Source organism: Sciurus carolinensis, chromosome 2, assembly GCF_902686445.1.
Source record: "Sciurus carolinensis chromosome 2, mSciCar1.2, whole genome shotgun sequence".
Taxonomy (NCBI): domain Eukaryota; kingdom Metazoa; phylum Chordata; class Mammalia; order Rodentia; family Sciuridae; genus Sciurus; species Sciurus carolinensis.
Window position 1 is genome coordinate 82,505,484 of NC_062214.1, and position 14,310 is coordinate 82,519,793.

General features: G+C 39.2%; 2 protein-coding genes across 4 annotated transcripts in view; one reads left to right on the top strand and one right to left on the bottom strand.

The window, feature by feature from the left end:
- The window catches only part of Nptn (neuroplastin), a 68,250-nt gene extending 63,270 nt beyond the window's left edge, over window positions 1-4,980 (top strand). The window contains exons 7-9 of one of the 2 annotated variants that reach the window (XM_047538848.1): window positions 1,169-1,190; window positions 2,002-2,076; window positions 2,630-4,980. In XM_047538848.1, coding sequence (XP_047394804.1) covers window positions 1,169-1,190; window positions 2,002-2,062 — 83 coding nt within the window. In that variant the 3' untranslated portion in view covers window positions 2,063-2,076; window positions 2,630-4,980. The remainder of the gene's footprint in view (window positions 1-1,168; window positions 1,191-2,001; window positions 2,077-2,629) is intronic. The other variant, XM_047538849.1, reaches the window with a different exon arrangement.
- Rec114 (REC114 meiotic recombination protein) overlaps window positions 3,062-14,310 on the bottom strand; it is a 107,730-nt gene continuing 96,481 nt past the window's right edge. For both annotated transcript variants that reach the window (XM_047538851.1, XM_047538850.1), the window contains 3 exons: window positions 12,613-12,825; window positions 7,821-7,907; window positions 3,062-3,892 (listed from right to left, as the gene is read on the bottom strand). In XM_047538851.1, the coding sequence (XP_047394807.1) occupies window positions 3,728-3,892; window positions 7,821-7,907; window positions 12,613-12,825 (465 nt within the window). In that variant the 3' untranslated portion in view covers window positions 3,062-3,727. The remainder of the gene's footprint in view (window positions 3,893-7,820; window positions 7,908-12,612; window positions 12,826-14,310) is intronic.

Consider the following 14,310-nt stretch of genomic DNA (forward strand, 5'->3'; position numbering starts at 1 on the left):
AGTGGCTTTGCCTCTCCGTTGCCTGGAAGGAACAGGTGGAGCAATGTCTCCCTTTGACAGACATTACTCCCAACATGTGCTCCTGCAGATGCCTACACTGAGATTGTAACCTCCATAATTGCTTCATGTGCACCAAGCCCCCTTGTGGAATCCTGCTGAGAGTTTTTCTAGAAGCCTTCAGCAAAATCAAACTGTTCTGAATCATTTAGTTCACCTAACTTTTATGTAGTAAAAACAAACTAAGAGCAGTTACTTGTTCCCTCCTCTTTGTGGATTAAAAAAAAAAAAATTTTTTTTTGGTGTATATCTCTGCTTGATGGGGACCAAGTTGCCCTTAGTTGAAACATGAAAGAAAACCTAATAAATCAGAATCATGAAGTATCAATTTTAAAAGGCTTCTAAACTCATATAAGCCTTTTGATTTAAAAAAGATATCTCATGGGTGTATTGGTTTTGGCCAGGGCACAAGAGTGAGCCAGTCTTTCTATCTAGTCTTTTTCTAGCGGGATGTCACTATTCAGCTCTCCCTGGTGTGTCACAACATCCTCTGGTATGTATATGCCTATTGCTGGCATAATCCAGCACGGCTGACTCAGCATTAGGTTGAACTGTTATGGCTTCCTCTTCCTTAATCTCCAGACTAAAGACTCTCCTGAAGATTACAAAACAGAAAGAAAAACAGTGCCATTTGGGGAAGTAAGGATGTGTGGCTAAATGTACAGGATGTACACATCCATTTACATTTCAGGATTGAGCCAAAACTGCATGCATTCACCACAAGAAAACAAACAGCAGGATTTTACAACTGAAATGTTGGTTTGTCTTCTCATCTATTTAAGAGTGAACCACTGGAACTTGGGGACAAGATGAGTATAATGATTTTTCAGCCTATCTGTCCACTACAGTTGCAGTTTTTCATGACAAGCATTCAAAAGTGTTAACTAAAACCATTGAACCAACATACCTGCCATTAAAACTTGAATCTAGAAATAATAACTCCATGAGTGTTTTGCATCTCCAGATGGAATGGCCTTTAATAAATGCTGTGAATAGCCATGTCTGCTACTTGTAGTATGCTGTCCTATTAATCCTTTTGCAGAATCTAACAATTTTCTTCTTTCTTCTCTTATCTCTCATGGATTTATTAAAAATTGAATCACACATATAGATGATGAACCAGCTGGGCCAATGTAAGTACTTTATTGGACATTGACTTAAGTTTCTGATTGAATTATATTGTGTTTACAGTTCTGTCTTATGGAGTAGCTAAATCCATAGGGAAGACAGTGAGTAGAAATGACTGTTGCAACACAGACTTCTTAACCAGACACAGTTGTAACTGAAGACCATTTTGATTCCCAGGACAGGTTGCAGTCTGTTTTTAGCCGTTAAGTGTAATAACCATGCAAAAAGCTGTTAAAATTTTGCATGTTCCACATGCTTAAATGGATAATTCAAGGAAAATGACCATTGTATGTGAAGCCTAAAGTTTTAAGTTAATTTCAGTCTGGACTATAGATAGCATGAATCAACTGGTTAGTTCCATTAACAATTGCTGGTGTCCAAGAGAGGTGGAGCTGCAAGTGTGGGATCAGTCCAAGTCTGGTAGTCTCCTAGAGTTAGGGACTAAGATGCAAGTATTTAGTTAAGTGTCTGAGGGCACAGAACAGCCAGTTGATGATTGTCCTTTATCAGTTGAAAAATAACAGTGGTGTTCCATGGAGTAAAAGTTACTCTCATTTTTATAGTACTTGAAGTATAATTTAGAAATCAAAGGGCAAATTACCTGTATGTTGTCTGCCTTGGGAGTCAACAGGATCTATTAATTTAAGGTATGTAGGTACTTTATATAAGGTATATCGTTATGAACTGATATTGTGCAGTAAAGTTTTTTATTACACCAGGGACGGCAGTAAGTGAAAGAGTCCCTGTATTTCCATGTGTTACACTTTCAAACACTGTTACTAGTTTAACTCATACAATGCCATTTTTCCTCCAAAGGAAAACCAACTCTACCAACAATCATAAAGATAAAAACTTGCGCCAGAGAAACACAAATTAAGTACTGCTTATAATGTAAGTATGGCCTTCTAGAAATTTAAAAAATTATACTCAAATGCATTTTACCTCTGATGATATTGTTTACAAATTCTTCAATAGTTGGTGTTATGTGGTAAGACCTTTTAGTTCATTTCAGAGCAGCCAATTCTTCTGGGAACAAGTTCTCTGCTCAGTTTAATGGTAGAAAGGAACATTTTTCAGTTGCATTGATCCACATGTTCATATAAATGCCATTTTGGAATACAGAATACATATGATGTTTCAAAATAAATACTTTGCACTACTTTGCTTATACCTTTAAAGAGAGTGAAAAGAATAAATTGTCACCTTAGGCAAATTGTTCCCAGAGACCTGTTAGGGCTGTTTTACTTCTGGGAGCAAGGACAGGAACAGTGGCCAAGAGGCAGCAGGGCCAGAATACCATCTCTTAGGCACATGGAGATAAGAATTTCACACCACATCCCTGAGCATGCTGTTTGAATAAAAGTTTATTTTATGTGGTTCTTGGTATAGTCCTGAGGGACAGTGCGTATTCCCTTTAATTTCCAAATACATCTTTCTTTTACAGATCTTTAGGTTCCTGAAACTGATGGCATCATGACCTGCTAAATTTTCTGCTTGGACCTCTTTGGTCTCCCCTTTCAAGTGAGCAACACCACAATGACCGTCTAAAGCATGCCTTATTTAGCCTCTCCTGTAAGGGTGACCTAGCCAGGTACATTTTAAACAGTGCTTCAGTGTAGAAGGTGTAAACTATTTGGGCTTGATGTGCTGTGAATGTTGCTTTCTTTCCTTTGTTAAAATATTTAAATAGAAGTGAAAAGGTCCTCTGAGGATCAGATCATGCATGCGCCATTTTTTACTTAAAGCAGCTGTTAACATTGGCAAAGCTCTAAAATGCATTGCTGCCATCTAGTGATACATTTTTGTAAAGTACTCAAAACCTACAGATATATACAATATATAAATATATACATATATATTTATATTTTTGGGGGTGGGAAAAATCCAAAATAAAGTAAATGCTTGTTTCATGTTTAAAATGCTGATATTCATTCCTTAGTGTATGTTGTCAGATGAGGAAATGTGCAGTTATGGTATATAAAGATAAGTAATTTATAAATTCTGAAGTCTATAATCTTAAGGGCTTAACCTACAACTTTAATAAGAAGATGGTACAGTCCACTGAATGGATATAATGAATTGCAGTATATATGTATGATTGCTTTTAAGTGACTTTTTTCTTTTGTTAAATCATGTAAATTCTTAAATCCTTTTGCACTGATGTGTTGAACCTTATTCTTGTATATTCAATCAAGGCAAACTTTTATAATTTCTTTTGTTTTCAATGACCTTGAAATGTTATAGCATGGTGATATTCTATGCAACTCTAGTTATACTATTTTTTCACATTGATTTAATGATTGATGGTAGATTTTATAACCTGACCAGGTTCTCATGCGGTACGTAACTATAGATGCATGTACTTGTGTTTTGTGTAACTGTTGAAGTGCAATGATGTATAAAAAAGTGAATTCACCTGTTTTTAACAATAAAACATTGATAAAAGGTGTTTGGATTAATACTCTTTACTATCTAACTTTTTAAGAGAAAACATTTTTCAATACTTTTGAAGTTCCTTAGTTTTATGCATATACATAGAACATTAATTTCTCAACCCCGTCAGCTTTTTAAGTTCCTTTTCTACCTCTTCCACAAATGCTGGGAAATTTTGATCCATGAGGCACAAGCGTAGAAAGGGGCCTAACTCTTCCACACCCCAGGCAGATTGTTCATAGGCAAGGGGTAGCTCCTCTGATGCCAGGATAGACTGCAGGGATACCAGAAGAATAGTTTATTATAGGAGAAAAGTAAAACCCTGAATAAGAAAACACAGAAAAACATTGCCTTAAAGTTAGAAACACACATACCAAAGAATTTGTTGTTAGCTTTACAAAGAGACAGTAAGTTTTACTGTTAAATTTACAATTTTGTATCTACATACACAGGAAGTTAAGATAAACTTGTATCCTTAAGGAAAGTACTTCAAATGCATTATTGAAATGATCTGCAAAAGTTAAGATCTTGGTAATAAATACTGTGTTGATACTGTGTGAACTGACAAGAAACCTATCAGTGGAAATAGTTCTCTAGCTTAGTTCATCTTCCCACCACATAGGTGGCTGAATAGGTGTGAGCAGTCCATCATGTGAAAGCTGGGTTCTGAAGGGAAGAAAGAGGTCACAAACTGAATGCCAAAGGACACAATTAGCTCACACGTGTCTTTTTTGAGCTATATAAGAGATCTGACAAATAATCAAGTCAAAATACAGAACATTTCACATCCCCTAAAATTCCCTCATGCTACCCATTTTTGTCAAACCCTTAACATAGGCAACCACTAATCTCCATACCTTATAGTTTTTGCCTTTTCTAAAATGTCATATACTCTGAATGAAATCATAGTATAAACAGTACAGCCTTACTCTAGGTCAGCTTACAGTTTTTTTTTACTTGATGATGATGTGAAAGTAATACACATTCAGTAGAAACTACATCACATTCTGATCTCCCCATCACCCACAGGATCACAAGGGGAAACAACCAACATTCTACAGTGTACAGTAATGTGTTCTGTAGATTAGGTACATTAAATGCATTTCTGACGTAAGATATTTTCAATCTGCAATGGTTTTTTCAGGATACAACCCCATTGTAAGTTGAGGAGCATCTGAATGAATCTGTCTTCTTTCACTTAGTATTATGCATTTGAGATTATATTAAATATATACAGAGTTTATTCCTTTTTATTGCTAAGTATCTATTGTTTGGATGTACCAGTTTGCTTATGCACTCTCTGGTTGAAGACTGAGTTGTTTTGCTTTTTGCAATTATGAATAAAGCTGCTATAAACATTCATGTACAGGTTTTGGTGTGAACATAGGTTTTCATTTCACTTGGGTAAACACCTAGTAGTGGGACTGCTGGGTCATATGGTAAGTATATATTTAAGTTTATAAGAAACTGCCAGACTATTTTCATAGTGGCTGTATCATTTTACATTCCACCAGTAGTGTTCCTGTTCACTTGCTCCTCATCCATCCAGCATTTAGTATTGTAGCCATTCTATTATGTGTACAATGAAATCTATTGTGATTTTAACTTTGCATTCCCCTAATGACAAATAATGTTGAGCATCTTTTCATGTGATTATATTCCTTCTGTTTTCTCTGGTAATCTGCAGAGTTTTAAAACCAGTTGAGTAGCCAAGCGTATTGGCACAGGCCTGTAATCCCAGCTCTTCAAAGGCTGAGGCAGGAGGATTGCAAATTTGAGGCCAACCTCAGCAACTTAGCAAGGCCCTAAGCAACTTTGTGAGACCCTGTCTCAATAAATAATAAAGAGCTGGGGATGTGGCTCAGTGGTTAAGTGCTGAGTTAAACGCTGGGTTCAGTCCCTGGTACCAAAAAAAGAAAACCAGTTGAGTAAATTGCCAGTGTTTATTAGGAGAGTTAAAATAAAAGTCTGATGTGCTTGACAATTTGGAAGATCTGGCAACTCTGAACCCTGTGGTGATATTGATGGGCTCCAGCTCTGTTGGGAGCCATTTAGTTATTGTATTGACTCTTCACATTTATCCTGTGAGATATTCTGCTTAATTCCTTTTATATGGATGGCATGATTTAGTGCATTATGTACAATTGACATTTCTCTAGGAGCTGTAATAGAAATTTACTTTGCTAAATTCACATCAGCTTTTCACTCAACCTAAATTTTTAAAGAAGAAAATGAAAACAACATGGAGCCCTATTCTCCAGAGAGAGCCACTTTCAACATGCCAGTGTACATCATTCCAAAAGTAGTGGATATGTTTATTACAGAAGTGTGATCATAATACTGTTCTGTAATTGTTTTGGGTTTTCCTCCTTTCCCTTATAGTACTAGGGATTGAGCTCTGGAGTGCCCTGCCACTGAGCTACATCCACAGCCTTCTTTTTCTTTTCTTTTTTGGTACTGGGGATTGAACCCAAGGGTACTTTATCACTGAGGAACATTCTTGGCCCCTTTTATTATGAGAGGGTCTCACTAAGCTGCTGAGGCTGGCCTCAAAATTGTGATTCCCCCCACCTTACCTCCCTGCAGGCTGCCACTGCTCCCAGCTCCCGGCCCTTTTTTATTTTGAGACAGGGTTTCTCCTTGCCTTTCTAGTGCCTGTCTCCTGAGTTGCTGGGATTGTACGTCAGGCTTACAACCACTTAAAGGAAAAAAAAAAAAAAAGCTTCATAATATCCTTCCCTGTCAGTGATAGGGCTCAACATCACTATTATTAATTGCATTTTCATTCCACCACTTCAGCTACTCAATATCCTATTAAATGAACATTATGTTGTTTCCAGTTTTGTTATAAACATTATGATGAACTACCATGTACGTATTTTTGTGTAGCTTAAATGGAATTACAGGTAATGAAATGTTAAGTTGCTAAATAGCCTTCTAAAAAGTCTTATCAATTTACATAGGCTCACTTGTCCAGGTTAGAGCAAACACATAGCTGAGCCTCAAGCCCCAGCCTCATGTGTTTCTCATTTGTATATAGTTCTTCTATACCATATAAATCAACTGGGCTGCTGATATCTCCTCAGTAAGGCATCACACCCTGCCTCACTCCTGACTTTGCAGCTGAAGTATTCTTGGGCACTATGATTCAACCCCTAACCCCAGTGCAGATATGGACATTGAGGTCTGCCTTGCAAATTGAACAAATTAGCTTTATAAATTTTTGTCGTAGTTGTTGGGTTACTAAAAGAAACAAACAAAAATTCTATGTCTATTGTGGGATGGAGTGCTGGGGATTGAAGTTAGGCATCTCACGTGCTAGACTCATGTTCTATCACTCAGCTACACATCTTGGTCCAAGTCTTTTACCTTAAGTTCTTTATTCTGTGAATGTCCATTTATTTTGAGTTTGTGGTAAGCCAGTTAGAAAAAAATGCCCATATTTTCTTTTCTTTACCACTGTGAGCAAAATTTCATCCTTGAATATTGATGAACTCCATATAGAATTCTGTGGAAAGCCTAAGCTGTTGGTTTGAGCACCTGCTTCCCAGTATAGCCGGGATACAGTGAGGAGACAGTCCTCATGGAGCTCCCAGTGGAGAGGACATCCAAGCAATTGTGGTTTTGAATGAAGAGGGTAGGACTCTGGTGATAGCAAGCTGCAAGGGGTTAGGGACTGTCTGAAAGCAGGTCTGAGGAAGCAGAGGTGAGTCCTCCTGGATCCTACATACTCTTAGCTGAGGTCTGAGCACTCAAGAGTTTGTTCCCTACAGAAACCACTATAGATCTAGCTCCAAATTCACTTTGATAATTGTTGTAGAATAGTTGCCTTTATTCTTTTGGGGACAATGGTGATTTTTTTTGTTTGTTTTTTGTTTTGTTTTTTTGGTGCTGGGGATTGAACCCTGGGTCCTGCGCCTGTCAGGCAAGCACTCTACCACCTGAGCTATATATACCCAGTCCTGGTGATTAAATTTGACATCTTACATGCACCTCATCTTCCTCTTCTTATTTCCTTGGGGCTGTTGTTGAGTATGTGCCATGCTGTCTAATCTCACAATAGGGGTAGATGACAGTGGCCTGTCTGTGGCATTACCGTCTGTAACAATGATTTAGGTCTCTATTCTAGTGAACAGAGGAATACAAATTCTTAGGGACCACTGCTTTTCGTGACAAAAAAACAACATATAAACAGGCTCTACCTGAGCTAGTCGTATCACTGAAGTTCTTCCCTCTGGAGTGCCTGTGCCAGCTGCCACATACGTCTGCTGTTCCTTGTTTTGGTGGGACTAGAATAAAACATGTAGTTAGGAGACTAGCTAGACATAAAGACTACAGGCCACTGAAGTGGACATATATTATCTTCAAATAAAGAGTGTCAGTAAAGTGGTCATTAATCATGCTCAGTGTAGGCCTGTCCTGGTAACGGGTTACTTATCTACCACATAGAAGTACCTGTTCCTAGTGTTCTCTGATGGGCTGTTAGCTGCCTCCTCATCAGACGCCTCTGGCCTGGCCCACAAAGGCCTGGCCCAGCAGTTGCAGTAGTTGCGGTAGCACTTGGAGAGGTAGGCAGCATTACCTTGGTGGCCTCTGTGCAGACGGGGCTCAGCTTCTGACTGTCATTATTTGGACCTTCTAAAACTTGCTACTCAGGTAATGTATTAATTGCAGAATTTCAAAATGAAGAAAAAGAACTCATTGTGAGATAACTTTTTAATAAAACTAGTTTTTTTTTTTTAAATTCAGACATTCTGAAGGAATGACTTCAATAAATTTCTAGATATCTCCATTCAACAACTGTTTGTGACTACTCTATTAGACACTGTGTAGTGCAGGGATAGGAGTTAAGAACAAGCTAGAGATCCTGCCCCCGAGTAGGCCCACAACTTAGAACCAAGCAGAAGAAGCCTGGTCGTCCTGCAGCTCAGTGCTAGAAGGGAGGGTGTACCCGTGCTGGTCACAGGAAGGAGAACTGGAGGACTCTGCAGGAATGCTCCAGGGCCCAGGAGGCCTCTCAAGGCTTCTACAATGAAAGGATTTGCCTCAGGTATAACATGGGATGTGCTCCAAGCTTGGGAGGGATAATGCATGGAGTGTGGAGGGGCAAGGTCCAGCTGCTGCTCACTCAACACTTGTCTGGAGGCACTGATGGCGGCTGCAGTGCTCATCTCCAGCCAAGCAGTGTTTTGCATTAGGTGTGAGTTAACGATGTGTATAGGGAAACTGCCAGAGGCAGAGAATGCCAGGTTCTGTCTTCTGCATGAAAGCTGGCTGTTAAGAGTAGGTAGAAAATTGGAAGTATCAAAAGATATGGGGAGTAAATGGGGAGACAGAAAGGAAGAAAACAAAACTAGTCAATATTAAATGAGCAAAAAGGCCAAGGCACTCTAGACAGAGCCCTTAGATAAGCCCTGTTTCTCTGTTCAGTTTTCTTATCTACAAAGAGAAGTTAATATATCTAGTCTTCCAGGTCTGATATTTTTCATAGGATTCCTGTAAGTTCTGCTCACACAGTATTCTTCAAACAACTGAGAACACTGTTAGCCAAAATTCTAGGCCAAAAATACTGAGCAAGCAGGACTTGGGGCTAGTGTGCTCTAGGATGAGGTGATCTATCCTACCAACTGCAGAGAGAAGGAAGGTTCTTTGTACACAACTGCTGGTGTCCTGTGACCACTTTCTTCTGAACTTTTTGTGCTAACAAAGGACTGCAATCCCCCTTCCCATCTTTCCCACCCTTCGTTCTGGGGTGGGCTGGGTTGCCTCAGGAGCCCTCAGAAACACCTGGTTAGGCCACAATTAACAAAATTACAAGGCTGAGGAAAAGTAAAAACTACAACAAGAGCCAGGAAATGACTCAAGAACTTGAAATAGACATGGAATTATCCCTATTTGCAAAGAAGGGAACTATTTTAGACTAAAACATATATAGGTATTGGAAAAATGACACACCTAAATGAATGTAGGAGAGCAGCAGGAGCACCAGAACTTGGCCACACCTTGGAACTCTTCAGATGGACTCTTAAGCATGAGGGGTCCATCTGGGAATTTTTTTGTCATTAGGAAGACAAAGGTTCTAGGCAGTGCTTCAGTGTCTGCAGTCAGGAAGAACTGGCCCCTTTGACCCGTCTTCTGCTCTGCAGATACTGTGAGGTACCCCAGCCCTCCCCAGAATGAAGGATGGGGAAGACAGGAAGGGGATTGCAGTTTGCTTGTGAACTCTTCCTTTGCTAACATAAAAAGTCCAGAAGAAAGTGGCCACAGGGCACCAGCAGTTGTGCACACAGAATCTCCTCCCTAGTTGACCTGGATGCTAATTTGTTCATCTACAAGGAAAGGCAGATCTGAAAAGGTAACAGTACCGGAAATAATAGTAATACTGTAATGTCATTTAGAGTAGCTTTACCAGGCACAGTACTCAGGCTTTTCTATGTATAATTTTACTTTCACCACTCTACAGTGAGGCTTGATGGCTGATGGCTTGCAGAGATCACATAGCTACCAAGAACTAGGGCCAGGAATCTAGCCTCAATGTGTTTGGATTCCAAAGCCTGTGGTCTTTGCACAACATCATGCTGGCTCATCTAGTCAGAACAGCAAATTGCATATCAGAAGGGTCCCTGAATATAGACCCAAGAAAATAAATGAAATCTCTCAGGGTACTTCTACCTAGACACTGGGACCAGCATTTAAAATTAGAGAGCTCTGCTGTACTAGCTAACAACTCGTTCTGTATTGTTGCCATGTGGAACAACAGCAATTTATCTTGTATTTTAAAATATTTAGGTAATTAAGTAGCCTGATGTGTCTTCGTTACCTTTATAAGGCATTCCAAACCTAGTTCCCAAATCCTGGGAACCTACTGGGTTCCTGCTGCCAGGCATTGGGCAAATTATACATAATCTGAATCTAAGGAACAATGAAAACTGGAAAAAAAATCCATTTCGAGGGCAAGGGCTCATAAGCAATATAATAATAACTCAAAACCTTACAATAAATCATCCCATCCCATTCGTATGGAGGGCATTCTTAAAGAATATAGCAGGAACTTATGAGGCATATTGTTTGTGACTGGATCCAGCATCTTCACAAAGAGTAGCAAATGAGGGGCTGGGGTTGTGGCTCAGTGATAAGAGTGCTTGCCTAGCACACCTGAGGCACTCGGCTGGATCCTCGGCATCACATAAAAATAAAATAAAGGTACTGTGTTCACCTACAACTAAAAAGTATATTTAAAAACAAAAAGAAAGAAGATCAAATGAAGGAAAATAATTCTAAAACACCAGAATCTGGCAAACAACACATTCAGCAGGAAATCAGGTAGGAAATCATTCATGCTTAATGAAAAAGACTATAATGTAAATTAATGTTCTCCTGAGGTAAATTATGAGTGACACTGTACATTTATGTTCACATTAAATGGTGAATGAAAAGAAATTTGTGAACAAACAGCAAAAATGAATTGTCTTGATGAAGGGGAACTAAATGGATGAAGGGATGGGAAAACCAGGCTTGGAAATCACTTCTCAAAGTAGAAAACAAAAAGCCTCCTGAAACTGGAAATCCTCCCCAGACTGGAGGGAGATGCTCATTTCAACAACATTTGGGACTGTGCCCAAGAAATGCTGAGATAGAGACTTCCTCAAACATTCTATCTCCAGACCCTTTTGCACCCTCACAGGATACTGAGGCCCTCACCTCACTTGAGTTGTCATTAGAAATTATATAAAAACTTTATCCACTTAAAACCCATTAGACATTAATATCAAAAACATTTTTATGAAAAATAACACTTTTCTAAAATTGTAATGATTTCTATAAATCTCTTTACCATCTAACTCAGTAAAAGGTAACTGGATTCTACTATCTGCCTTTGCAATACAATCTGTTGTTACATGTCATTTTAGCTGAAGTACCTGAACAAAATCTGACCTTACACAGATATGTAGATGGAAGAGGGAGGAGTATTTTATAACAGCCTTTTCAGATCATTGCAGGTATTCTTGACATGATAGTTGCTTAAATGTTTTATGCAACACAATCTGAAACCACAGTAATGAACTTGAAATACTGTTACACTTAAATCCACTGGTCTATTTAGCATTTTTAATAGCTGTTTTATCCACATATAATTTTGTAGCACATGCACAAGTCATTTGGAAAATACTAGTTCAATGAACTACACAAATCTTCCAAAAGTTGACACATTTCATGATATCATCTGTTTATAAAAAACATGTCATGTTCATTAAGCACCTTTGGAAAAATCATCTGGGTTAGGAAGGTGTGAAGCTCATGTGGCGTGGACACAAGCTTTCCAAGATTTTAACTTCTACTTGAAAGCTTATGTTTTATCATTGTCAATAAATACTAACCAGTTGTTACCCTGAAGTGAGAGGCTCACTTCATTCATTTTGAGAAAGCCTCCACCAAACACCAAATCTGAATGACCCTAGTGCAGTGATAATGTGCCACAAGAGAACAGGCCAGTGCAGCTCACAATGCAAGTGCCACTCACATGCTTTCCTGAGACAACCATGGTTGCTTTTACTGGAGTAACTGGTGAAGAACATGACTGTGGGCACAGTGTGGTGCCACTGCTTGGTTTGTATGTACAGTAGCTTTACTCAGGATGTTTTCGTCCCATTCAGGTAGACAGCAAACATGAAAATGGCAAGCAATGTCTTATTTTTACGTAAATAACAACCTTGTGGGTCAGGTGAAAGGGGTTCAAGAGAGGGGTCCATGGACCACACTCTGGGAAGCACTGTTCTGTAGTGACGCCCAGAATGCAGCTGGGACTCCCTCCCTGTCTCATTTCTAGGATTTTAATCAGCTACAATGGTTACTGACCTTCCAATTTTAAAGTCACTCAACATTAGGTATCTTTGAACTAAAACCCAATAGATCTGACAATTCTGTTGAGATTCTGGGCCCCATCCACACTACACTGCCAGGTTTCCTGCATGGCCGACATGCCAGCATACTTACCCCATGTCGTACTGGGGACCTCTTTGCACAGTCCTTCCCTTGGCTTCCACCTGCCCACAGTGGGCCAGGTGCTGGCTGGAGCTCCTGGATGATTCCCTCAGGCACCTGAACGGTTACATACTGGGACAGGTGTTGCACACAGCTGCAGCAGTGTTCTAGCGCTTGTTCCTTGGACTCCCCGCCAAATTGTATGCGAAACATGCGGCTCTTGTTCTGTTTGACAAATCAAAAGTTACCTGAGAGATACTTGTCATATCACTTGACTGTGGTATTTTTCTTTTCTTTTTCTCTTTTTGGTACCTGGGACTGAACCCAGGGATGTTTAACAACTGATCCACATTCCCAGCCCTTTTTTATATTTTATTTAGAGACAGGGTCTCCCTGAGTTGCTTAGGGCCTTGCTAAGTTGCTGAAGCTGGCTTTGAACTTGCGATCCTCCTGCCTCAACCTCCCAAGCTGCTAGCAGTACCACTGCACCTGGCTTTTACTTTTATTGTAGGGTCTTCTGGTGAGTGGGTCCCCTTTGCCTGGAAAGGGCAGAGGGGCACATATTGAAGCAATCATCCTTGCTGGTTAGTGCAGGTACAGAAAAACCAAAAATTTGTTTTATTCCCTCTTCTGGAAGTTATTCCTCATACTGAAATTCATTTCCCTCAGGGAACTGACACCAGCAAAAATGGAAAAGTCTGTATCATAAAGACGAGGAAGGTCACTATAGTGACTGCAGTGGAAGATCAATGCTTTGTCTTGCTTTGGAATATAAATTTTAGGGCTTCAAATTCCTTAAATGAAGAATCAGGATAATGCAGCATAATCTGGCTCAACAAAATTTTTCTAAACTGAACAAATCAAAGAGCAAACTAGGTAGATGCCACATTAAACAGGGCAGTGAACTTAACTAGTACTGGAGAAGAAGGGACAGGTAGACACTGACAGTAAATGTCATAAATAATCTCTAGTGCCCTTTATCCTTGGGAGGCGAGACCACCACACAAGTTACATGGGGACTGGGGCCTTTAATTTGTTGTATGAGTTACATCCCTTGGCAAATTAGCAAAAGTGGGACAGCTGCCATTAATTTTTTTTTAAATCTGGCAACCACAAAGTTATTTAAGTTTAAAAACAGACCCAAACTAACTTAACACAAAACCATTAGTTTAGTAGTAGTATCCTCTTTTTCTAATCTAATATTCTGCCTGGTGTAGATGAGTCAGCTTAGATAAAATCCAAACAGGATTGTATTTGTTCAGTTTCTTTTGTAAAAGAAATGCAGGTGCCAATATCAGCACAGTGACAGTCCTTTTCACGTAGTGAATATATAAATCACATTGCTACTGTGAAAATATTTCTCATCAAGTTACTGAAATCCTTAAAGTTTTATCATCGAATAGTCCTTGATTTTCCTATTCACAATTTATACTATTTCAATAAATTCATCAAGGGGCTGGGCGTGTAGCTCAGTGGAGGAGCACTTGCCTAGCATGTGTGAGACCCTAGCTCAATCCATAGGACTTCAAAAATAATTTAAAAATCCATCAAGCCAAGCCATGTGTTTAGGTTCTGGGGCACTTGACATGATTCAGAAATGGTAAGGTATCAGTCAGAAGAATAGATGTCCCTACACCTTGTTTCACTGATACTGTTTGCTTCTCTTTGAATGTTTAATTAACTTTTTCCTTGAGTATAAAAGTAATTATT